Source organism: Diadema antillarum, unplaced genomic scaffold (assembly GCF_040938485.1).
Source record: "Diadema antillarum isolate AM-2024a unplaced genomic scaffold, OU_Dant_1.0 seq00001517_RagTag, whole genome shotgun sequence".
In the NCBI taxonomy this organism is placed as follows: Eukaryota; Metazoa; Echinodermata; class Echinoidea; order Diadematoida; family Diadematidae; genus Diadema; species Diadema antillarum.
In genome coordinates this window covers 116,827-143,623 of record NW_027272249.1, presented here as the reverse complement: position 1 = coordinate 143,623, position 26,797 = coordinate 116,827, and the positions used below count along the sequence as shown (strand labels likewise).

Here is a 26,797-nt window from a genome sequence, read left to right as displayed (position 1 = left end):
CAATATATTGTTATGGCTTAATTTTGTTATTGTTCTCTCAGTATCAACACTTGAGAAAGGGCGGCGAGACGCTCGAAAATTTGTGTGAAGAAATAAACCGTTGGTGAATACAGCATGAACTTTGTTGCAGCTTTGTTACTTATCTTTTTATATATATATACATATATATATATCATATATGGCAGTAATAATGATAACATATTCATTAGCGGGAAAAATCGCAGTATGTTAAATTTTGTCGAAATATTATCAAGACTGAATAAACATTTCAGATTTAATCATTTATTTATTCATAGCATGATAAAAGAAACAATTTTCTTTTCCAAAAACAAACAAAGAAACAATCCTACAAAGCTCTACAGTATTCCAAAATGAAGTGAAACAAGCATTTTTTTTTTGAGGGGGGGGGGGGAATAGTTGGCTTTACTTATCTAATACCTTACATACTATATAGGCTACCTATCAAATCTTTATAATTGGGGATCAATGTGGGTTATGATCCACAGTGATGCTTTATACCGACTTTGCTCAACAGCCTGTGTCTTTCTACACGAGTTAAATACAGGGTTCAAAATATCTGAAAAAAGAAATAAGAAAACATGAATATTGGTAATAAACAGGGAAACGTGCCTAATGTTACTATCAGCAAATTTTGAACAGACTATCCGATGCTCCCTCTCGCATATTTCAGAGATGACGTTGCTATTTTGTTCGTTGGTTTTAAAGAATAGTTACTCTAACTGTCACACGTGGATGAGTTATCATGAAAAGGGAACATTATTATAATTATGTGTAAGGGCTGATTGGGTTTTAGTTACTATCGCGACCTCCACGTGACCTCAGCCAGTCGTGGTTCCGGGCCTTCTGCCTCCATTGTGACGTCATCTAAACGGTTTCCTAATCAGACCGCCGGGGTCGTTGAACTCTTGCAAACACCTTCGCGACGGGAGAGTGGGCTGACCAAGATAGGGCGACCGCTCTTTGAGTCTACGCAGGTTAACCCGGTAGAACAAATTCCATATCCGTTCCACGGTCCGCCACATCGCTCGCCTTCACCCTGACGAATCGGCAACAACAACAACAACAATAACTAGGATATAATTACTATCATCAGTCTTAGTGAATACGCATTACTTTGGACTGCATTAGTCATGCAGTGACTACATAATAGTTACAAAGATAGTTAAGAAAATGCTTTCATCAATGTCACTTCTGATTTCTGAAAAAAAAAGAAATGACAAACTCAATTCATTATCAATCATCTTTTTTGTTTGATCTTTAATGCCAGTCAATTATTATTGGGATCACTTATGGTTAGGCGACATCATGAAGGTGTTCGAGTGGGCGTGCTATTTTCGTGAACTGATTCAAACGGGTGCACATCACGAGACCGACACCCACGAGTCATACAGCGTACGAATTATACAGCTCACAACTTATACAGCCCACGAGTTTGACACTAAGTAAATAAAGCCCACAAGTTCGACACTATGATATGTAGAAAAGGATCACGAGACCGACATTACGCAAAGAAAGCTTATGAGACCGATACTACGCAGAAGAGGCTCATAAGACCGATGTTTAATAGGCAAAGAAGGCCCATACGCGACCGAAAGAATGAACAGCTGCTCCACCTAAAGACCAGTTAATGATAGGGTGTCCAGGGCCCCATTTTATAAAAGATGTTAGGATGGCAACTCTTGCTGGAATGGCAACTTCCAATAACAACAACCAATGAGGAAGCTGGGGGTGTTTCATAAAGCTATTCGTAAAGTTACGAACGACTTTCGAGCGACTGGTGATCAGTTCTTGTGATGAATTATGGAAATTCTGATAAGTAAAGCACATCAGAACTGATCACCAGTCGCTCGTAAGTCGTTCGTAACTTTACGAACAGCTTTATGAAACACCCCCATGATTCTTACTGACAATACACGCATTCCAGCAAGAGATGCTATCAAATCAACTTTTTGCGAAATGGGGCCCAGATAATGGCATAAGGAAGATGATTTGAGGGATGCAAAAAGAAAGCTAATAGGGCGTATTGTAGGTCTTTTCCGCGCAGTGTCGAACTCATGGGCTGTATGACTCGTTGGATGAAGCCACAAAAATGACGGGGTCATCCTAAGAAATAGACCGACATAAAAAAAAAAAACCAGCTTTATGAGTCATACAGCCCACGAGTTATACGGCTCACGAGTTATACAGCCCATAATTTCGACAATACGCAGAAAAGACTCACGAGACCGACATTGCGCAAAGAAAGCCCACGAGACCAACAAAAGGCTCACTTAATCGAAGTAGGCAAAGAAGGCTCATGAGACCGACACTATAGGCCTATAGGCACAGCAATCTCACGAGACCGACACTATAGGAAAAGAGAGCCCACCTATACGCAAAGAACGCTCACGAGACCGACAGGATGACCCTTACAGCGCCACTACATGTCAATTACAAGTATGAACCTGTAAAGGGTGTTCCATGATATGGAAAATAACGTAATGGCGACTGTAAAATTGTCAATTTATCGAGCGAGAGATTTTTGTCAACAAACTTTTTTTTTTTCTTCTAATCAATCAAGCATACTCGAATCATGTCCAAAAAAGGTAAGGTGTGACACCCAACTTTTACCCTGTAAATGCCTCTAACATAGCAGTCACTTTATTTTCGATGATCCCACGAGAATATAATATTCATGGCCGTAGGCAGATTTTCTTTTTTTTTTTTTTGAGGGGCAAGGAGAGAGAAAAAAAAAGTCCTAAAACAGGTCAAAGATTAAACATGCAAACGAAGGTGTTTGGGCATCTATTAGATTTCGGTGGAAAGATCTGATGGCCACTTTTACTGAATGTTGTTTACTCTTTCACAAACACTTACACAGTCACGCAAACACAACGAAAAATCTTTCAGGGGCGAAGTTATCTGGACATCCTATACAATTAAAAATAGTATTTACCTTTGGGAAGAATGATTTCTAAAAATTTCAAGTCATGACATTTAATGCATATGTGTATAGGTCTGTTTGTACCACAGAAGATCGTATCATAAATATATGGATGAAGAGTTTGTTTGCAAAAACTGATAAGTCCATATTTGCCAAATGGAGATATTTACGATTAAAGGTCAAGAAAAATAATGAGAATAATAAGAAAATTTTTGCTTCTTTTGACCATAACTTCAAAAATGTACCTTTATAATTAGTGACCAATATATCATTTAAAAGGTATTATTTTGTACTTTATGAGAGAGACTCTACTTCAAAATCTTCAAAAATGGACTTATCGGTTTTTGCGAACAAACTCTTCATATATATACATATATATATATATATATATTATACATTTTTTTTTCCGATAAAGCCTAAAGTATAAGGAGATATCTGTATATTTCTCAATAAACCGTAACTGTAGACGGTTAAGTCTGGAATCATTTTTATTATAACTGTTGTTCACATTTTGTATATTTAACAATGCTTAACATCGATTTTACCAATTCAGTTTTTTTTTTTTTTTTTTTTTTTTTTTGCAGTGGTAGTTTCTATCCCAAACTCACATTTAAGAACTATTTTAAAGCACTAATGCTGTTTTGTTTTTTTCATCTGAAAAAATGGTAAATCAAGCCTTTAATTGGTGTATAGGTGGCGCTGTTTATTCTGTCGGTCCCATGGACTTTTTTGTGTCGGTCTCGTTAGCCTCTTTCGCTTTAGTGTCGGTCTCCTAAGATTTGTTTGTATGTTGTTGTTTTTTCGGCGTAGTGTAGAACTCTTTGGATGTATAACTCGTTGGCCAGTTTTACTTGATGTCGAACTCGTGGGCTTTATTATTCAAATCAGTGTCGAACTCGTATGTTGTGTAACTATAGTGGACTGTATGACTCGTGGGCTGTATGACTCATGGGTGTAAGGCTCGACTCTCGGAAGCCATTCCCCACGAAATCGTCCCCAGTCACGAGGGAATCCCCCGTGCGGGTCATCCCAAGCGTGGTGGCGCACTTTACCTGTGAGCAGACGTCGCAGCAGCCGCATAAATCCTTCACGATATTCTTTCCCTCCGGGCAAGGAGGTGGAGGCACTTTATTACAGTGCAAGTCTTTGGGATCTACCGCCCAGCATGGACATGCGATCCCTAGGCAGCTGGGAAAGAAAAAACAACAACAAACTGTTACGACCAAAATCACTCTGAGAATGATCGCACAAAAGAAACAATCAACTGATGTTCAGGCGGTTTATTAACAGTGATATTGTGGGTACAGACTGGTAATCGGCGTCACATCAGTACAACAATGATCAATAGAAACAATTACAAATCGGTAATGGAATCACTTACATGCATCCAAATCTTAAATCTCAAAGTTGCTACAGTTCCCTGGTAGTGTCCAGATACGATGTTCGATGCACAGATGAATGATCCGCGATGCACCGATGAATGATACCTCCGACGTAAATCCAGAGGCGCAGGTTACGATAATCCTCGGTATTAATCCAGGGTATATGTCCACATTATAGGTCCACGGTATAATGTTCACAGCAAAATGTGCAGAATCCAACGTTATGACGACCACGTCCAGTCGATGCGTTGAATGATGATTCGCTCAATAATGTTCAACTAGGAATCCAGCCCGTCACAGCTTTTCCGAAGCAATGTCCATCGACACAAAAATAGAGTCTTTCTCCAATGTAGGCAAATTAATTATCTGCAGGCAAAATGTCTCCCTGGCCTTATCTCCACAAACATAACAGGTCAGCAGGTAACACAGGACTGACTATAACAAGTCGCTTCAGAGCCAGAAGTGACGTAACTCTCAGAGCAGAGGTGTTGGGTACTCTGCCTACTGCAGAATTTCTCTGGCTTATATACTATCCATTCACCCCCTTCTAGCACATTCTGTACCTCTCTCCAACCTGGGACCACACACCTGAACATACTAGCAAGTCCAAGTTCCAGGAATCCTGGATGACTCACTGCATAACATCATTGCCAAAATTAACTACCAATCACATTGGGCTACAGGGACAGTGCCTCCCTCAGCCAAACATGTAAGCACTTCCTAGAACATTCTAGAATGGGTGAAATCATTCTAGATTGAGTGAGCTATAATGTATTTCCTGTTACATGCATGTACTGTATATAGCTACACTGTATACCACCTAGAAGATTCTCCACTGATCTGGTCAGCCTGTCTGTATTTAGTATATCTATACCACATAGAATATTCTCCATTAATCTGGTCAACCTGTGTACATACACATTAAAGCAGCCATGCATACAGTACATCATACATATGTACATAACTACTAGTATATACATTTGTGACAAAACCATGTATGATTGTCAGGGAAAGTCTGTAACATTAATAAGCATGGTCTTGTGCTTGAGATTTTGTTTTCGGTCTGTATTAAAATAATTTTACGCTGAGCTGGTCAATCCAACGCTCGCGGAGTGAGATGGGCGTGTCGACAGGCAATTGACTCCTCATGATGAACGCCATGGAATTCCGCTCGCCCTCGTTCCTCCCTGTAGGCCTATATGCCTCTATAAGTCAGTGCGTCTCCGGTCAGACTTTAGCAGTCAAAAGTTAAATACTTTGACGGACACTTCAACCCAAAGCATCTTCAATTCAATTCAATCATAGTTTATTTCCAAGCAACGAAAATCAAAAACATAATACAAAGTATACATGTCATGAAATGATATTGTCCAAACGTTTATAAAAGATTCATGTAGTATATGAAATAAATTATACATAACAACATAATTATATAATTACGGGGAACAATGCATGTATACTTCGTGAGAAATTAACTTCAATCATGGAAAATAGCGATCCACTAAAAAGCAAAGCTTGTGGGACGTGGATCGCTAGATAAATAATGAGTAAACAATATAATTATTCAAGGTTCTTTTTTTACAGCTATTGTATTAAATATAGATTACTTAAGTCATTTGTAAAAATATAGTTATTTTGAGATATGCTGGCTTCGGCAGTAATAAGAAATAAGAATGGAGTATCAATGCTAATGCCCAGACAGTGTTTGTTGAACTGCGTGTATCGGGAAAATATGAAGGACAACACACTCGTACATACATTCAGTTACCCACACACATAAGACGCGAGACAGTACCGAGAAGAGAGAAGACGGTAACAATACGAAGTCTACGAAGAACAAAAGACAGGAAAGGAAGAGGAAAGAAGAGAGAAGTTGAGGTCCCAGTGCATACAGATCACGCCAAGTGCTGCGACATCAGGATAGGTGAAACCTCAAGCATGAATTAAAGCAATTCAGATCATCTAGAATTATAAGTAGATAATAAATGTTTTCTAAATTTGTATTTAAATGTGAGGAATTTGGGTGAATCTTTTAAACTATTATCTAGATTATTCCAAAGTCTGGGTCCGGTATAAAGAAATGTATTTTGGGCATGTGCGGTTCTCATTAATGGAAGATGGAATTCGTCGGATCGTCGCTCCGTAGGATAGTTATGTACATGACTGTTTCGATGAAATGAGTCGTGGAATATTTTGGGTTAAAAAAAATTGCTGTTATAATTAAACATGAACTGGCCAAGTTGAAACACATACAAATCTTTGATTTTAGTATTTTATGGTAAAAAAACAAAGGATCTGTAATGTTCTCGGGTACTTAGGTTAAAAACAATTCTGAGCACTTTCTTTTGCAATGAAAAACGTTTATCAAGTAATATCTGATATGTATTACCCCAAGCAAGGATCCCGTAGTTTAAATAAGGTAGTATCATACTAGAATAAAGAGTTAATAATGCAGATGAAGGAAGATAATATTTTAATCTGTTCATTACGCCAATGTTACGTGAAATAATTTCGATTTCGATTTTTCGATTTCAATTTATTTTCATATCTCTCGATGAAAAAATACATCAAATATAACAAAATTAAATGAAGTACATGATATCAAGCTGGAGACATACATAGAATATTGCAAATATATAAAACATATAGTGGTCGATCTATGAAGTTTGGAATCTGTGAATGAATGCTAAAGAAATATGAAGGAACCTACTTAAAAGCGAGCTTGTTGAGCGTAGGTCCCAGTTAAAATCGAGTTAAAGATTAAGATGGGGAGCACGGGTATACAACAATGACCGAAACATAGAGAAAAAAAGTACAATTATACAGTTATATAGCAAATTCTTCTCTGATGCAGATTTGGGGTCGGATAAGCCATATGCTGTAGGCGGATGAGCCATTGTCGTTCTGGCAATAATAACAATATGACTCAAAATATAATAACAATGATATGGTTTAAAAAGTATTAGAAATGTATACATTCGTGTATTAAGGAGGGAACACATGCACCTGCAAACCCCCCCCCCCCCCAAAAAAAAAGACATTCAAAACCAGTTACAGTGCAGAGAGAATTAAAATACCAGCTGTTACCTCGCCGAAACTGTCTTAAAGAAGCAAGAATATACAATAGGTCATAAACACAGTGACAGAATTTGAGGGCACAAACAGCTGGTTAAACATGACAACAACCCTGCATGGAATACAGTACAGCGGGATAGTCCTGTACAGCACAAAACAGATTTCAATGAGCTTAATTAATGTAATTATTCAATAAACACTGTCTTAATTTGCATTTAAAGGATGATAGTGATAAACAACCTGTGAGTTCAGAGGGTTGATCGTTCCAGTATTTCGGTCCCGCATACATAATTGTTTTCATCGCGAAAATTGTTCGGGCACGTGGAAGGTGATAAGCGTCCCGTTGGCGGGTGGGATATTGTGAACTGAGTAGTTTCTTTTGAACATGTGAAGAAAAGCATCAGGAAGATCATTCGTGGAGTATTTATACATGAAAATACCTAGGTTGTAATCAAACAAGTCAGTCAATTTCAAAATTTTATTCTTGTGAAAAAAAATCATTTGTATGAGATAGATATCGGGCGTTATTGATAATTCTGATGGCGCGTTTTTGGAGAAGGAAAAGCGAATCAAGCAAAAATCTGGACGAATTACCCCATGCAAGAATTCCATAGTTGAGGTAAGGGGAAATCATTGTTGAGTATACAATTTGTAATATATGTATGGGGAAATAATATTTCAACTTATTTAAAATTCCGATGTTTCTGGACAAAATTTTACTTAGATAATCAATATGGGTTTTCCAGGATAGATCACTATCAATGTAAAGTCCTAGAAACTTGATACTATCTACCTGGTTTAGATTGATACCATTGATCTTAACATAATCAGAAACAGATTGCAGAGAATTGCTGAACAGCATATAATGCGTCTTATCAATATTTAGTGACAACTTATGTGCGCGGATCCAGGACTGAACAAGTTTCAGTTCATTGTTTAACATATGTATAAGCGTGTTAGAGTTACGATGTGAAAGAAATAAATTTGTGTCATCAGCAAAGCATATGAAAGAAAGAATCTGAGACGAATTTTGGAGGTCGTTTATGTACAAAATAAATAATAATGGGCCAAGTAGGGAACCCTGGGGGACACCGCAAGAAGTTAATGTTTTCAAAAGAGACTCATGACCGTTTAAATAAACATATTGCTTTCTATTAGTAAGGTGGTCTTTAAACCAATCTAGAGCTGTCCCACAAATGCCGTAATGGCTTAAGTTATAAAGCAAAATATCATGGTCTATCGTATCGAACGCTTTCGAGAAGGCGAGAAAAACACCTATAGTATGGGAAGCGTCGTCTAAAGCATGTGCTACTTTGTCAATGAAAGCTAACAAAGCGTGGGTTGTGCTATGCTGTTTTCTGAATCCGAACTGAAAAATTGAAAGAATATTGCAATTGGTAAGGAATCTAAGAGTTCGTTTGTGAACAAGCTTCTCCAAAATTTTTGAAATTGAAGTTAAAAGAGATATTGGACGGTAATTGCTAACCGATTCTTTAGCACCCTTTTTAAATATTGGAACGACTCTAGCAATTTTCATCTTTTCAGGGACTTTTCCAGTTGACAAAGATTGACTGAAGATAAAAGTAAGGGGAGTAATTATTTCAGTTATTATATTTTTTTAAAGAAAAACTGAGATTCCGTCATTACCTGTACTTTTCTTGTTATTTAGTATGCGAACAATTTCTTTGATTTCTTCCTCGACAATAGGAACAAAAAACAAAGTCTGTGCATTCCTATCCCTTAGAAACGAATGAAAAGGTGTCCCGGAGCGAGGTATTTTCTTGGCAAGATCTGGCCCAAGGTTAAGGAAGAAGTCATTGAATACATCTGCCATCTCCCCTGGATTGTCTATCACGCGACCCTCTTTTAGAATACGATTTGGGGAATTCACCTCAGTGCTGGATTTTAAAGCTGTGTTGATCACCTTCCACGTACTCTTTATGTCAGATTTGCATCTATCGAACTGTCGGTAAAAAATACTGTTGCTTAATAAGCGTAACGTAGAGGTCAGCGTATTTCGATAACGAACATAACGAGATTTAGTTGAAACATTTGGGGATTTACGGTATCTACAAAATGATCTGTTTTCTTATTAATAGACCTAAGAAGAGATTTCGTGATCCAAGGCTGTCTTGATATCTTTTTATAATTAGATTTAGATTGTTTACACAAGGGTATATAATTTTACATATGTTATCAATACGGTTGATGATATATCCTCCAAGAAAGCGTGTTATCAACGCAAACACCAAGAAATTTAAAGGTAGAAACTTCTTCTAGGGGAGTATAGTATCAAATGTTATATTGCCTGGGAGGCTATCTATAGAGTGAATACTAAAACGCATAAATTTTGTTTTTTGAATATTTAATGACAATTTATTTGCGTATATCCATTGTATAACCTTTTTCAGTTCTTCATTTACTGTTCTTGCTAAGATATTTGGGTCAGGGTGGGAAAAGAAAAGGTTAGAGTCATCCGCGAATAATATGAATGATAGTTTCTCCGAGGATCTATGAAAATCATTGATATAAAAAATGAATAACAATGGGAATAGTAAGCTCCCTTGTGGAACAGCACATGTAATCGTTTTATTTTCAGAGTCAAAGCCGTTGACATGTACAAATTGAGATCTATTTGATAGGTAACTATAGTGAACCACTCCAAGGCCTTTCCACGTATGCCATAATGGGATAATTTGGCGAGAATTATTCCATGGTTAATCGTGTCAAAGGCCTTGGAGAAGTCCAAGAAGATACCTATTGTGTGTGAAAATGTGTCGAGTGCGTGTGTAACTTTGTCGATAAGGGCGAGTAACGCGTGTGTTGTGCTGTGATTTTCCCTGAATCCAAATTGAAAGCTTGAAAATATGTCGCAGGTTTTAAGAAAACGTACTGTCCGGATGTACACTATATTTTCAAGAATCTTAGAAATAGAAGATAATAAAGATATGGGTCTATAATAATATTGACATCATCCTTCTCCCCTTTCTTATAAATAGAAATTACTTTCGCAATTTTCATGCTATTTGGCACATGGCCAGTTGTAAGCGATGAGTTGATAATGTGTACGAGGGGATCACCCCCAAAAATAAATAAACTTCAAAAGAAAGAGAGAGAAAAAAAATGTTAGTATTTTCTATTTATAGAAGGATACGAAAATGATTTTAAGATCGCATGAGAAATAAGGAAGATAGGCCTATTACATTTTGAAATATTTCTTTATTTTTAATAATAGCAAACATTTTTTGACCAGCGTGCCTCATGCCAAGGGGTACAGGAGAACTTTTCTTTTTAACCCTAACCAGGCTTGGCTTTTTTGGGTGTTCTGTGGCCGGGGAGGGGTTGATTCAACCCCTCCCCCCCCCCCCCCGAGAACTCGGCCGTCGCTCGCGCGATCACCATGAAAATTGACACATACATTACCTGTCGCGTAATCTACCATACTATAAAAAAAATGGAAATTTTCATCACAATGATTAATCATGTTAATAAAATATGCATAAAGTCATATACTTTTTGCTCTAAATCAGAAATTAAAGCTCCTAGAATCCTAATTTTGGTGATAACATTCTTTGTAGCATTCCTAACAATGTACATGAAAAAAAAAACTGGCATCAAAATCAATTTCTTATGTATTTTATTGTTTTATGAATTTCTTATGTATTTCCTTGTTTCTTCGACCTTTTGTTTTTCATTTTTTTCTCAAAATTTATGACAGAGCCTGTTTCAAGCATAATTATGCTAAAATCAATTAGTTTCAGCCTATGAAAGTGAAAATAATCATATCCTTATGAATAAGAAGAGAAAACTCAATTTGCATAGACTTTATACACAAAATCACGTTTTGAGCCATTTTCGGTCTGACAGGCATGTATAAAAGGTCGCGCAGCGTCGTAACGGTATCCGCGATTTTCGCGAAAATTGTGTCAAAAGATGCGCAAGACTTGAAAGTAAAAAGTCTGTGAACGGCGAGGTCAAAAAAATCGCGCGGCGGAGTAGTCGCGAAAAATGTGGAGGGGGGGGGGGGTTCAACCCCCCCCCCTCCCCCGGCCTTTTTAGGGTTAAAGCAAAAAGTTTTCTATGACTAGGTATGTAATTATTTCACTGTGCTTAGGTGAGTGCGCGCTTTATTCACGCTATCATACGGTAACGCAATACTAATAGAATATATTGCGAAAAGTTCTTGAGATTGAAATTATTTGATTAAAAAACCCACATCATTATGGGAATGACTTTCAATCAAGGGTCGAATGACTGACAGTGCACATGGCATACATCATTTTGCACTTCCCCGATACGTAATGCATTAGTTATATTGGTGTACAGTCACAAATCATATCTACCAGAGCATTTCTTCTTTTTCTTTTTTTTTCTCTTTTTTTTTGGTGCCTTTCATATAAAGGTTAAATTAATACATATCCGTACATCATAGTGAATACATCGAATGTAACGTGATGCCGATTCGACCTCTCACATTGTAATGCATTATTTGAATAGCAAAACTATTAGAGTCAGCGTCACCTCTATTCCTCAGTTCATGTTTCTAATGACTTATTACCATGGCAACCCCATTATGCCACACTGCAGTGTTACTACACTGTAAAAACATAGGTGTTAGATTTAACACCACGGGTGTTAAATCTAACACCGATCAAACTTCAATAGAGGACCACACCCACAGGTGTTAAAAATGCACTGTGATGGTGTTGAAAAGTGTTCACCTGACACTTCGTGGTGTTAATTTGACACTGTACCTGGTGTTATTTTGACACTGTACTGGAATTAGTTCAAAAATGACACCACATAGTGTTGATTTGATATTTGTTGGTGTTAATATCAATGGTTTAACACCCGTCCAGCTTCAATAAGGGACCACACCAGGTGGTGTTACTTTGGTGTAAATTTATTTTCACATTTTTTCAAATATCTAGTATTTTAATGTAAATTTTTTTTTTGTTTAAATTAAAAATCAACAAGAAGTGCAGTTACTAAGAAACTCTTCAAAAAACAGTTAAAAATTTGGAAATGACACCCGTAGGTGTTAATTTCACACCATAAATGAGCACCGAAAATTTAACACCAGCTCGGTGTTCACTGTTTAACACCTGGCTTTTTGCAGTGTATAGTGTATATCTATTACCGGCACTAAGCAAATAGTATTACGTTTCATTTCGTACACTCAGTGTCCCTGTATTGAGACAGGGACACTAACGGGCTCACACCTGTAAATCAAATGGACTGTCCCAGACCCCTTCACAAATTCGTACCAAAGATACCAAAACAAATGAAGAAAAAAATTAATTAAAAATCAATGATGTAGTTTGGCAAAAAACTGAATAGCTGTAGATATTGAGTATAAATTCCTCTACAAACTGCATTTTGGTTGGAAGATGAAAGCTTTTATGATGGAATTTGAGGGGATTATATTTCATTGAGTACGTGTACGGAAAATAGGTGATTTTTTGAGTGACAAGAACTCGTAGTCTGGCATTGCGGACCGCTGGACAGAATTTGGACTGAAGAATCCACCTTGAAAATTTGATGGATGAAAGGGTACATTAAATTTTCACTTATCCAATTTAGTGAAGCTGAAATACTTCAATTCTCCCAGCTATTTTACAGAATTTTTTTGAAATTTGATTTTTAACACACATCCCTATATGGGGAAATATTTATGGGTGTGAGCCCTATAGTGTCCCTGTATTGAGACAGGGACACTAACACTCTCACCGATCTACTGCCACCAACGTCACCAGCAGGAACAGCGAAATGGAGGTGAACCTCGACATGATTCTTGGCTGGTATATCCTGGTAAAGAAAATGATAACAGAAAAAACACATGGGATAAACAATAACATGGTGACAAAGAATAGCATCTATACTGAGAGGAGAACACCTGTCGAAATGCTCTTTATTGATGATCGTACAAAACTCCTGTGTTTGCATGGGCGTCACCAGGGGGGGTGCGTTGGGTGCGAACGCACCCCCCTTCAGATCCTTAAAAAAAAAAAAAAAAAGTCTGCGAGCGACCTCAACGCCAGACGCTAATAATTATTCTTCTCTATTTTTTTTTTTTCATATTTTGCACCAGGGACACACACACACACACACACACACACACACACACACACAGAAAATCGTCGGCAAAAACAATTCGCACCCCTGGTTCTGGCAGCACTGATTTTACACATATCTATTAGTATTCTACAGTGTTTACTATTTATCGACCGTACTGTACATCTGTACGATACGAACCACTTATAAACGTTTGCATGTACGTGTGCTACTTACAAGTATGTAGAGTCTGTGTACGTTACTTCTGACCAATCCATATTGCCAGCCCAAGAGCGAGCCTTAGCTTCATTAAAAAAATAAAAAAAAATGGAGGGGCAAGCATATTTTAGTTTTGCCCCCCCCCCCCCATAATTAATAATTCCCGAAATGAAAAGATTTTCTTGCTTTTGAAAGAAAACAAAAATGTTGCCCCCATAAAAATATTGGAAGGCAAGCGCACCATTTGCCCCACCCCACATAATCATAATTCCCGCGATGAAAAGATTTTCTTGCTTTTTTGTTAGAATCAAGAAATCTGTCCAATCATTTCACCCAAAAGCAGCGGCGTAACTACGGAGGGGGGGGGGGGTGCGCCCCCTACCCAATCCGCTGGTAAAAAAAAAAAAAAAAAAAAAAAAAAAAAAAAAAAAAGATTTACCGAAATAGTAGTTCAAGTGCTAGTAAACTGCTTTTGAATGAAAGGGTGATCCAGAAATAAGATATTTTTCTGTGATTTCTTTTAACCATAATTAAATAGGTATATAGTGTGAAACATTGTTCAAAAAGCCCGGACCCGACAAAAGATTGTGATTCCTGGTTGGCATTAAGCATGGATGTGCGCAGTGTACTCAGTACATCCGAACGAAGAGTCGCCACAGTGTTGCGCAATGTGATGTAGAATGTACACCTTTGTACCTTACGCTTCGTTTTATCAAAGCTAGATCATTGCATTTTGCAGTGTTGCTTTACATACTGGTCTATATAAAAATGTCTAGCATTGCCAATAAAAAGACTTGACCTGGGCTAATTCCTAACTTTTCCATGTATATAATACACACACACACACAAACAAACACGCACAATTATTTTAGGGGATGCTCTAAAGTGCAGATTTTGGACATCCTTTCCCCGCTTGGTCACTTCGACGCCACCTCGCTGGCCATACCTCCCCCAGTCATGAACATAAATCCACACCCTGGACTACCACTGGCGGATCCAGGGGGAGGGGCACACCGGGCGTCCCCCCCCCCTTTAATTTCCAAAGCGAAAAAAAAATATCTGCAAACGGCAGTTTTTGGACAGTAAAATGTCAAAATTTTCAAGCTCGCTCGCTCCTCTCGCTCGCATTTAGTCGTAATGCCATTCTCCTGAAGTTGCTGCCAGTAATTGCCGGCAGTTGCGCCTGGTGCCCCCCCCCCCTTAATTTCCAAAGCGAAAAAATATAGCTATACACACGGCAGTTTGGGGACTGTAAAAGATGATGTCAAAATTTTCAAGCTCGCTTGCTCCGTTCGCTCGCAATTAATCTTTATGCCATTCTTCTGATGTTGCTGCCAGTAATTGCCTGCAGTTGCGCCCGGTGCGCCCCCCTTAATTTCCAAAGCGAAAAAAATATGGCTAAGAACGGCAGTTTTTAGACTGTAAAATGTAAAATTTTCAAGCTCGCTCTCTTCGCTCGCTCGCATTAGTTGTTATGCAATACACCTGATGTTGCTGCCAGTAATTGCCAGCAGTTCCGCCCGGTGCCCCTCCCCCTTAATTTCCAAAGCGAAAAAATATGGCTAAGAACGGCAGTTTTTGGACTGTAAAATGTAAAATTTTCAAGCTCGCTCGTTCCGCTCGCTCGAATGTAATCATTATGCTCTCCTGATATTGCTGCCAGTATTTGCCAGCAGTTGGGCCCGATGCGGCCCCTTAGATTCTAAAGCGTAGAAATATAGCTATACAACGGCAGTTTGTTTGTTTTTTACTGTAAAATGTCAAAATTTTCAAGCTCGCTCGCTCGCTCGATCGCATTTAATTGTTACGCACTTCTCCTGATGTTGCTGCCAGTAATTGCCGGCAGTTGCGCCCGGTGCGCCCCCCCCCCCTCCTTTATTTCCAAAGCGAAAAAATATGGCTCCAAATGGCAGTTTTTGGACTGTAAAATGTCACAATTTTCAAGCTCGCTCTCTTCGCTCGCTCGCATTTAATTGTTATGCCATTCACTTGATGTTGCTACCAGTAATTGCCAGCAGTTGCGCCCGGTGTGCCCCCCTTAATTTCCAAAGCAAAAAGATATGGCTACAAATGGCAGTTTTGGGACTGTAAAATGTCAAAATTTTCAAGCTCGCTCGCTCGCATTTAATTTTTATGCAATTCTCCTGATGTTTCTGCTAGTAATTACCGGCAGTTGCGCCCCCACCCCTCCTTTATTTCCAAAGCGAAAAAATATGGCTCCAAATGGCAGTTTTTGGACTGTAAAATGTCAAAATTTTCAAGCTCGCTCTCTTCGCTCGCTCGCATTTAATTGCTATGCCATTCACCTAATGTTGCTTTCAGTAATTGCCAGCAGTTGCGCCCGGTGTGCCCCCCCCCCCCCCTTAATTTCCAAAGCAAAGAAATATGGCTACAAATGGCAGTTTTTGGACTGTAAAATGTCAAAATTTTCAAGCTCGCTCGCTCGCATTTAATTGTTATGCAATTCTCCTGATGTTACTACCAGTAATTACCGGCAGTTGCGCCCCCACCCCTCCTTTATTTCCAAAGCGAAAAAGTATGGCTCCAAATGGCATTTTTGGGACTGTAAAATGTCAAATTTTTCAAGCTCGCTCTCTTCGCTCGCTCGCATTAAGCGTTTGATTATTATGCCATTCACCTGATGTTGCTGCCAGTAATTGCCAGCAGTTGCGCCCGGTGCGCCTCCCCTTAATTTACAAAGCAATAAAATATGGCTATAAAACGGCAGTTTTTGGACTGTAAAATGTCAAAAATTTCAAGCTTGCTCGCTCCCCTCGCTCGCATGTAGTCGTTATGCCATTCTCCTGATATCGCTGCCAGTAATTTGTAGTTTCACACCGTCATTCCATAATCCATTTATAGGGGGTACAACCCCCTCCGGCACTTCCACACCCTCCCCCACCCTTGCTCGCTCCCTCGCATACTAGCCCCCCCCCCCCCCCCCCCCAGATGAAATCCTAGCTACGCCGGTGCCCCTTCCCCGCTTGGTTTCCCTCAAAAAACAGTAGAAGTCTAGGGATTGAGAGCTTCCTATATTCCATATGTCTGTCCAAAAAATCTCGTAAACATTTAGTGTCAAAACGCACCCCCCTTGAAAAAAAGCTGGTGACGCCCCTGGTTTGATATGATCTGTACTTCGATTTGAAAGCTAGGTGCATTTTGCAAGTGCGTACTTATACTGCTGGGTGTGTAATGTGTACCTAAAAAGTGCAGGTGTGCGTGTGCTTTCAAAATACAATACAATTTAAAAAAACCAGTCAGACCCATCTCATACGGGCAGAGTTACAGGTATTACTTCTAGTGACGACAGATCACTAGAGCATAATCATAGCCAGACCACCCCACGCAGTATAAGGGCTTTATCTTTTAAACACGTACACACAGAAAGGAAAAAAAAAATGAGTTGTGAATATAAATGTACACGTATATGTTTTATTATATGAATTACATGTATATCATATATAAGTATAACTATATCTATAAATAAGCATATAATGCCGGTACATGAACCACAATCAGGACAAAACCGACACAAAGTCATACGGGTGTGGTATTACTTCTTGAATTTGATACCAGTGGTAACTGATATCAGTCAGGTATATTTGTAAGATAGTTAATTCATACTAATGTCGATGTTATTGTCATTGGTGTCATATTCGTTAGTACCACTATAATTACCATTATCATCATCACTTCCATCATAACATGGGTACAGTGACTATTGTATAAAGTTATCAAGTATGATAGTCATAATCATCATCTTTCATTATTTTGTATAATATGTATGATTGATATTTTAATTGAAGCTACTGTAATATAACCTCGCATACGCCATAAAAAAAAAACATTACGTGCCGCCATTGTTTTTTACAACACACTATTCACAGCAAAGTATATATAAAACAGCAAGCAAAACAAAACAAAAAAGCACAGAAACAAAACAAGAAATAACAACATCGTCATCATCAACAACAACAACAACAACAACAAACAAACAAACAAACAAACAAAACCCCACACCAAGCAAAAATTAAGGCCCTGTCGACAGCAGACACCTTCGGTTGTTTGCTTATAGCATGCAGGATTGATATACATGTACAGTGTACCCGTTCCGACCCGGGTCAGAAGGCAGAATATTGACATTGCGAAAGCTATATCACAGACAGCCCAGCAGGGGTGAATCGCATTCTTGCAGTTTCTCTGACAATGCTGGGTCATGTCAACAGCGAGTCCTATAACTTGTATATACCCTGCAAAGAGTCGAGTTGAATATGAAACACCGAGCTGGTGTTGATTTCCGGTGCTCATGTATGGTGTTTAATTACTACCTTTGGGTGTCACTTAAAAAAAAAAAAATAGATAGATATTTAGTTATTAGCTCTTCATTTTGAACATCAGCAAGACGAATACGAACTTTCCGATGAAGTACTTGATTTTGGGGGAAAAGAAAAGTTGTGAAAACATTTACACCACAGTCACACCAGTTGGTATGGTCTCCTAGTGACACTGGGATCGTGTTTATGCCATTGACATTTACACCAGCAATATCAAATCAACGTCATGGAGTGTCTTTGTTGAATCAATACCAGCGCAGCGTCCAAATATCACCAGCTGCAGTGTCAAATTAAGCGACTAATGGACAGGTGAACAGTTTTCAACACCATCACTGCGTATATACTTTCTACATCACTGAGCTGTCGGTGTGGTCCTCTGACTTGTTCGGTGTAAGATGTAACACCCATGGTGTTAAATCTAACATCGATCTTTTTGCAGTGTACTATTGTGTTATATATGGTGTGAGGTACACGGTGACCATGTTCCACATCAAGACTCGTGCAACAGATTTATGAATTACACTAACTTTATGATACACGTATTTATTTTGAAGTTTTATCATCGTGAAGTAGATGATATCTATCACAATTTGATCACAGTCATGTATAGTATATAAGCATTCGAGAATGTCCGCGGAAGATGTATCCCCTCTGAGAGCTACTATAACATCAACGGCTTGAGCTGTCTAATAGCCATTGGATACGAGAAAATCCTTTCACGGATCATCGCCTAATCCATTTCGATCACTTTCGCACGTCGAGGGAAGGAAAATCTGTCAACACGGCTTTGAAACTGATTCAGTGTCCGGAAATATTAATCATAATAACCATATTTTTCCCCGCGTTCGCAGAAATTCTTCCAACGGATTGAGAAAGTGCATTTCTGATGAAATTAGGTAGTGAGAAAATCATGTTATTTGCATGGGAAAATATTATGAACTTTCTAAACTTTTCCCTCTATTTACCTTGAGGAAAATTTTATCATCACTATATCACTTTATCATCGTCACTTTTATCATTATTTTTTTTCTTAGGAAAATTCTCATTTTTCAGTGCTATTGTAGTATAATCTATACGACGTGGTTCCATAAGAAATATAGGTCCCTATCAATATGTATAAATCATAATACTATTCAAGGATTTTCTTCAGCAAAAATAAAAAGTATAGAGCCCACCAATTATCATTTGAATTTCAATGAATTTATTTCATTCTCATTTTTTTCTTCCAACCAAATATAACACGAGGTAAATCAGAAAATCCAACATAAGCATATTATATGCAGTAAAATAGTCAACAAACTAAAAGAAGTAAAAAAAATTGTGAATACGCACAGGAAAATACAAAGTTATATTTTGGGGAGAAAAAAAAAAGAAGAGAATTGAGAGGTCTACTAAAGCTGTGCTTGTAGATTGCGGACCACTCAAGAATTTCTTCCAAAAATACTTACTACAATTACAAATACATTTACACTACAAATACATTACAAATACATCCTCCTCATCTCCAACATTTATGTCAAAACCCGGGCCTCTCCCGTAGTACGAGATAGATTAGATCGTATAATGATGGCAGTTGTTTGTAATGTATAACTTATAGAAGTTAGGGAAACACATTGCATCCAGTGACAATTTTTTGTAATGCTGTTTTAAATCTGCCGACCTTTCGAACTTTAAGGCTTGAATATGACTGTACAGAACTTCTGTTTAGTACATGAACATCTTTAAAGGACAAGTTCACCCTCATAAACATAAGGATTGAGAGAATGTAGGAATATTAGTAGAACACATCATTGAAAGTTTGAGGAAAATCAGACAATCCGTTCAAAAGTTATGAATTTTTGAAGTTTCTGTGCAGTAACCGCTGGATGAGAAGACTACTGCAGTGTATGAATAACTTAGATGTCACATGCGTACAACAATATAAGGAAAATATAAAGAGAATTTCACAAAATTCCATCTTTTGAAAAAAGTACACATTCCCCTGACTCGTTTCCGACAAATGTTATGGATAATATTGTTCCCCCTGCCTATAGAAAGAGGCAAGTCACGTGCTCTTTTATTATGCGAAAAAAGTGAAAATATGTTGAATTTTCTTTTACATTTTCTTGATACTGTTGTACGCATATGACTCACAAGCTGTAGTAGTCTCTTCATCCAGCGGTTCCAACACAAAAATTTGAAAAATTCATAACTTTTGCATCGATTGTCCAATTTTCCTCAAACTTTCACTGATGTGTTCTACTAATATTGTTGCCTTCTCTCAATCCTTATGTTTATGAAGGTGAACTTGTCCTTTAAACCCTCAGAATGGTGAAATACATTGTTGAGAATGATATACACAATCCAATGTACATGAATGCAGGTGAATGCTGATAGTATAAATATCTGCAGCTTTTAACCGCGGATGGTATGATATTACACTGTAAAAACATCTGTGTTAGATTTAACACCATGGGTGTTAAATCTAACACCGATCAAACTTCAATGGAGGACCACACCCACAGGTGTAGAAAATGCACTGTGATGGTGTTGAAAAGTGTTCACCTGACACTTCGTGGTGTTAATTTGACACTGTACCTGGTGTTATTTTGACACTGTACTGGTGTTAATTAAAAAATGACACCACATGGTGTTGATTTGATATTTGTTGGTGTTTATATCAATGGTTTAACACCCGTCCAGCTTCAATAAGGGACCACACCAGCTGGTGTTACTGTGGTGTCAAATTATTTTCACATTTATTTCAAAAATCTAGTATTTTAATGTAAAATTCTTGATTGTCTTGTTTAAATTAAAAATCAACAAGAAGTGCAGTTACTAAGAAACTCTTGAAAAAAACAGTTTTATATTTGGAAATGACACCCGGAGGTGTTGATTTAACACCATAAATGAGCACCGAAAATTTAACACCAGCTCGGTGTTCACTATTTAACACCGGACTTTTTGCAGTGTAGCTGAGGTGAAGATTCAGCCTTTAACTTTTTGCAAGATACTAGAAACCACTTTTTGCAATATTTAAGAGAATACAATCAATAAAGGGATACAAAAGTGTCCGAGACATCCAACAAAAAAGTAAACCAAAGCGGCCCTAAAAGATGTGGCCAACTTTTATTGGGATTGTTTTTTTTTTGTAGATATCTCAGCCATTTCAAAACGGATTTTCATAAAAAAAGAAACAAAAAACTTTGAATCCGTCATATAATGCACTTTCATAAATATCTCATAAGAGATTTCTCATTATCTCAATAAAAATCATCACCAAAACTGTTGGAAACTTGTAGCCCCACCTCAACGTTACCGAAACCGTACCATCCAGTTGATATCTGCAACAGAGATGCCCCGCGTATTATAGCTGCTGGCTATATGAAATCGATGCGTGTAATTCAATACAGAAAAATACATTACATAGTTACGCACATCCATGTATTCATATTTTCCGTAGAGTCATACATACTTACCCAGTTTCACACTAGAAACGGGAGGAAAGCTGCACTTTACAATAAATCCACGCAATGTGAATGGTGGGAAGACTGAAGGGCATATACGATTACCTGTGTTTCTCTGTACGGCAGATATACGGTGTTGTTTCGGGTTGGGCGATTGTTGGTCTTTTGAATAGATGGTTATGATGTGTGTATTATGACGATGTGTTGTGGGATAGCTAGTAAGTGAATGAAGAATTTCGCGGGATATAAGCCTATGGCATTGAGCTGGTATTGATTTATCTCACGGTATATGTATGGGTGTGTGGGTGTGTGTATATGTGTGCACGTTCGACCGCCCGTGACCACATTTTATGCCAAACAAACCTCGTCATACATTGTCATATTTTTGGGATTCCTCAAATGTAAATAAGGTAATAATGATGAATCGTACTCCACAAAAATGATACACACAAAAAAAAAACAGTTTGCAGTTCCACTCTGCGGATGAGCAGAAAGAAGTCATTCGTATCAACACGCATATTGGTCTTTAGATTCTCTGGAATAAGCATCCGTGATATAATGATTGTTCATGTAATCCTGTAAATGGATGTTTGCAACCACATTCCACCTGACAGCAAAAGTATTATTTTGGCAATATCAATACAACGAGATTGTTAATTCATTCAATGTAAAAAAAAAAAAAAATCCAAAACAATAGAATTTCAACAACAACAACAACAACAGCAAAACAGAACACTAAATCCCTGTCATCTACACAATAGTGGTCGTAATGATGTACAAGTTTTACGAAGGGAGTGCTAAACGTAGTGCATTTTTCTCAATATCCCAGACTCTTGCATTAAAAGCCAAATATGCAATGGCGATATTTGCTTTTCAAGAGACATGACCTCAGTTAATTATTGATTTTTAATATGCCTGCTGGAATACGAAAGGAAAAACGCCAAAGCATGCATTTGCCACAGAAACAGACACAGCGTGATTAAAGGCATAATTTACCACTATTTTGCAGATGAAACAAAAACCAAGCATTAGTGCTTCAAAACATTTCTATAATGTTGAATGAATCATGAATGTATGAACAACCAATGTGAAAATTTGAATCAGTATACTCAAAATGAGAACAATACTTACAATAGAAATGTTTCCAGACTAAACCGTCTACAGTTACGGTTTATTGAGAAAAACAGTCATATCTCCTTTTATTTTAGGCTTTTAAGCGAAGATTTTAGAGGGTAGGATGCTTTGTAATGCAACTGACCTACACATAATATGCATCAAATATGATGTCTTGAACATTTTTAAAATCACTGCTCCCAAAAGTAAACTGGAGCTTTAATTCGTCATCAGCGCCCAGCCTTCTAATAAGTCCAATACATTTTAGTCTCGATATTGAATAGTGTGGGACGGCTGGCGGCATGTGGGCCTACCCGCGAAACGTATAGACAAATAATATTCAGAACATCGATGCCGATGTTTCGGAAGCGCCGACATCGGCACGCAAGCTGCACGCTATCATTACTTTATAATCAATGATAAATCTGAAAATTTAACCTGAAAAGATAATGAATTTCGCTTGGAGCATGTCGAACTGAAATAATAATAACGATAATAGTAATAATAATAATAATGATAATAATAATAATAATAATCATAATCATAATAATAATAATAAAGACAATATCAATGATAATGACAATTATTTCAATTTTCACCAGGGGCCTGTTGCATAAAACTTACCATTGAATTTCAATGGTAACTACCGTCAAAATTAGGCGTCACAGCCAATCAGCATCAAGGATTATAAAATTTACCGCTAATTTGAAGACTTACCGCTAGAAAGGAGCGGTAAGTCCAGCGGTAAGGGTTTTATGCAACAGGGCCCAGGTCCTCATGTAGGCACTGTTGCATATTTTGGAATGTGATGGGACATGGTCCAGATAGTGAAAGTGAAAAATTATTTAATACTGACAGACCCGGATGACTATAGTGTAGCAATATACGGGCTACATAATGTTATGTAGCCCGTAATATGTTATGTAACGTTCATAATTTAAAACTCACATTAAGAGAAAGTTAGCGATGCGTATGAATTGAAGAATGCATGGCATAGACTATTATAGAAACAAAAGGCCAAGCTAGTCCAGTACACACATTACACATAGCATGCATTGTAAGGACTAGGCTAAACATGCAATTTCTGATTATATGCAAAGAAATCAAGTAATTAAGTTTAACATATATTATGTTTAATTTCAATTTCATTTTTAAATAATTATGTTTAAAGTATTTTAAGTGCGGTCTACATTCTTTAGAAGTGGGATAGGGATTTTACTATTAAAAGAGTTTAAGTAAAGTCTCGGGATACAACATAGAATGGTAGTATATCAAGTGCAAGAACCATTTTCTTTCTAACAATTAATTTTCTTCCCCTGTCTTCTCGGTTGCAGGTTATCCATCTTTTCTGGCATCTCCCTATTACGTCACATACTTGGACCTTATTGGGAACAGGAAATGGTGTTGTTTAAAGGGTCTAAAAGCCTTATTGGCTTAGTATGTCTAATAAGAAAAAAAAACAGAATAAGAAAAATGATTCAACTGATTAATTGATCAATAATTCAATTCAATATGATGCCACAATGGCATATTGAAGTAAAGACATTTTTTACCATTGTAGATGAAAAAAACACCCAGCTTTAGTGCTTCAAGATAATTCTAAAATGTAAGTTAATGATAGAAACAACCAAACAAAAATGTTAAATAATCAATGTTATTATCATTGTTCGATATACAACATTTGAACAATAGTTATGATAAAAATATTTCTAGACTAAACCGTCTACAGTTATGTTTTATTGACGGAAAAAAGCGATATCTCCTTATAAAAATATATGGTGGCAATTCATGGTAGGATGTTTTGAGATATACAGTTACTGACCTACATCAAATGTGATATCTCGAACATATATAAATCATTATAAATCACTGCTCCCGAAGGTAAACATTACCTTTAAAAGAAACTGAAACAAAACATATGGGTTACCACAGAACGAAATAAAATTATATTGGAAGGAATGAGAATGACGCAATGAAGAACACAAATAAGCATACATTTAAAAAAAAAAATCAAATTACACGCAATGTATTCAAAATTGAAAGTGATTCCTTATAGACAGTTTCGATAGATCGATTTCGATCGTTTCCTTCAAGATGCTACTGGGTGTAATAACATATCCGTGACATAATTCGAGCACTTCTAGCAGCTTCACAAGTAAAGCAAAAAACAAAAGCAAAACAAAACAACACAACACACACACACACACACACACACACACTTTCTCGCTGCTTTAGATCAATTTCTGCGAAACTAGAAAAGCATGATTATTATGATTAATATTTTCGTACAACTATAATCAGTTTTAACGCCTTGTTGACAGATCGTTCTTCAATCGACGTGCGAAAACGATCGAAACGGATTTGGCGATGATCCGTGATAGGATTTTCTCGTAATTCCTATTTCTATAAAACAGCCTATGCAAGCCGGTGGTGCTAGCAGATATACAGTGGATTCTCATTCATTGAACATCCGATCTCTTACTACTCCTGGTTGGCTGTCTGATAGTTTTTTGTCAAGTTGCGAACTGTTCATTTCTTCGTTTCACCCTCGAAATAGTCACAGCTTCTTCAATTGACTGCCGTTTGTAAGTTGGGATCAAACACTCTTTCATGTTATTGTTACTGTACTAATGTTTTGTCCTCCATTCAACTAAATTAGCAAACATGCGCATTTTCTGCCGTTTTTAAGTCTGTATAGTGTTTCGAAGCATTTGTAGGAACGCTTCCATCACAATGCAAGAGTACAGAGTTCTAGTTTCCCCTTTTGAAGAATGTTTACATTTCCTTTGCCATTTCTTTCCACGTTTCAAAACATCGAGATTTGTTTTATATTATCATCATCATAATAATATCAATGTACTTCTAATCGTTATATTTTCTAAAGTATTCATGACATTTTCCTTAGTCATGCAAAGTGTTTTTTTTTCTTTTTGGACAGCAATCCGGGTATTATGATTCACATACAATTACCTCATTATGCGTGACGCAATCATTATACATTGCAACATTTATAGTGAATAATCAAAGTATATGTTGGTCATTGCATCTTTATGGTTTGCCTCCAACATTAAAAATGTGTATTACATTCAAGCTGAATAGAATGTGATGATTAATATTACACAATGTGTGTTGTTCTTGTTCTTTTCTTTCATTTTGATACACGATGTGACATTGTCACACACTTACCTTTTAATAACGTAGACAATACATTACCACTTGCGCATGTTTGCGTCGTGGTATTTGTGTCTGTCATTAGCCAGAATTTCATTCGTCATACACATTCGACCTTCAGACTTAATCAAATGTCAAATATGGTTTCATGTTGTTGTTTACTTCTTGTTATGTCACCTCATGTTGGGCCAAAGGATATTTTATTATGTAGGGGAATCCGGAACAAATTGGACCATAAAATTTCGTCCAGCCGAAACATTAATACGTAGCAGAGTACAACAAAACGTTATACCGTATGTCCCCCCAAAAAATACGACGGGAGCTCCGCAATGATATCTTTAAAAATAGTGAATCAATCTAAATACAAATTCAGGGTATGAAACTATAACTCATAGCCCACAAGTTTTGTCTATTGTATCCACACACAAGAGCATCGAAGTGAGAATCAGTCTCATGACATGCTTTACAACAATCCACATTACTCTGTGACCGCTTAACCAAATTGAATGGGGTTTTCTGCAAAATAGAGCTAAGATGTTATATTTCAAGACATTGAAGTGGCATTTAGACAGTTTAATCTTATTGGGTGTTATCAATGTGAATATCTGATTGCAATTTTTTTGGGGGACATACTGTACTTTGGTTTGTAATCTTACTTTAGGATTACCACGAATAAGTGACAGTAGAATTTTTCCTCAAATTATCAATGATGACAAATGATGTGAACTTTAAAAAGTACAAAAATTTTACTTTGCCCGGACGTTCGGGACAAAGCGAAATACGAAACGGGGTAAAGAGAAATGCTTCTCCTATAGAGGTTGTCTTCTTTGTAAAAACCATAATCATAGGGGCCTACTCCCTGCTAAATTGTTGCACTTTAATAATTTAATTCATGGCCTTGAGCATTACTAGCATAGTTTTGACTGTCCCGTTTCCTTTAAAGACCCAAAATTGTCAAAAATTACAGAAAAGCAAAACCTATATTACGTGTTGTGATTTTCTACTTAAGAAATTGTGAACTCATGCATGGTGGAATGAGTGGGATATTAATACGAATAT

At 37.3% G+C, this 26,797-nt stretch overlaps 1 protein-coding gene across 1 annotated transcript in view; it reads right to left on the bottom strand.

The window, feature by feature from the left end:
* Positions 1-3,855: 3,855 nt before the first annotated feature.
* Positions 3,856-26,797, bottom strand: part of LOC139710260 (uncharacterized) — a 127,643-nt gene continuing 104,701 nt past the window's right edge. The window contains exons 68-69 of the mRNA XM_071622191.1: positions 13,124-13,209; positions 3,856-4,132 (exon numbers count right to left, since the gene is read on the bottom strand). Of these exons, the coding sequence (XP_071478292.1) occupies positions 3,856-4,132; positions 13,124-13,209 (363 nt within the window). The remainder of the gene's footprint in view (positions 4,133-13,123; positions 13,210-26,797) is intronic.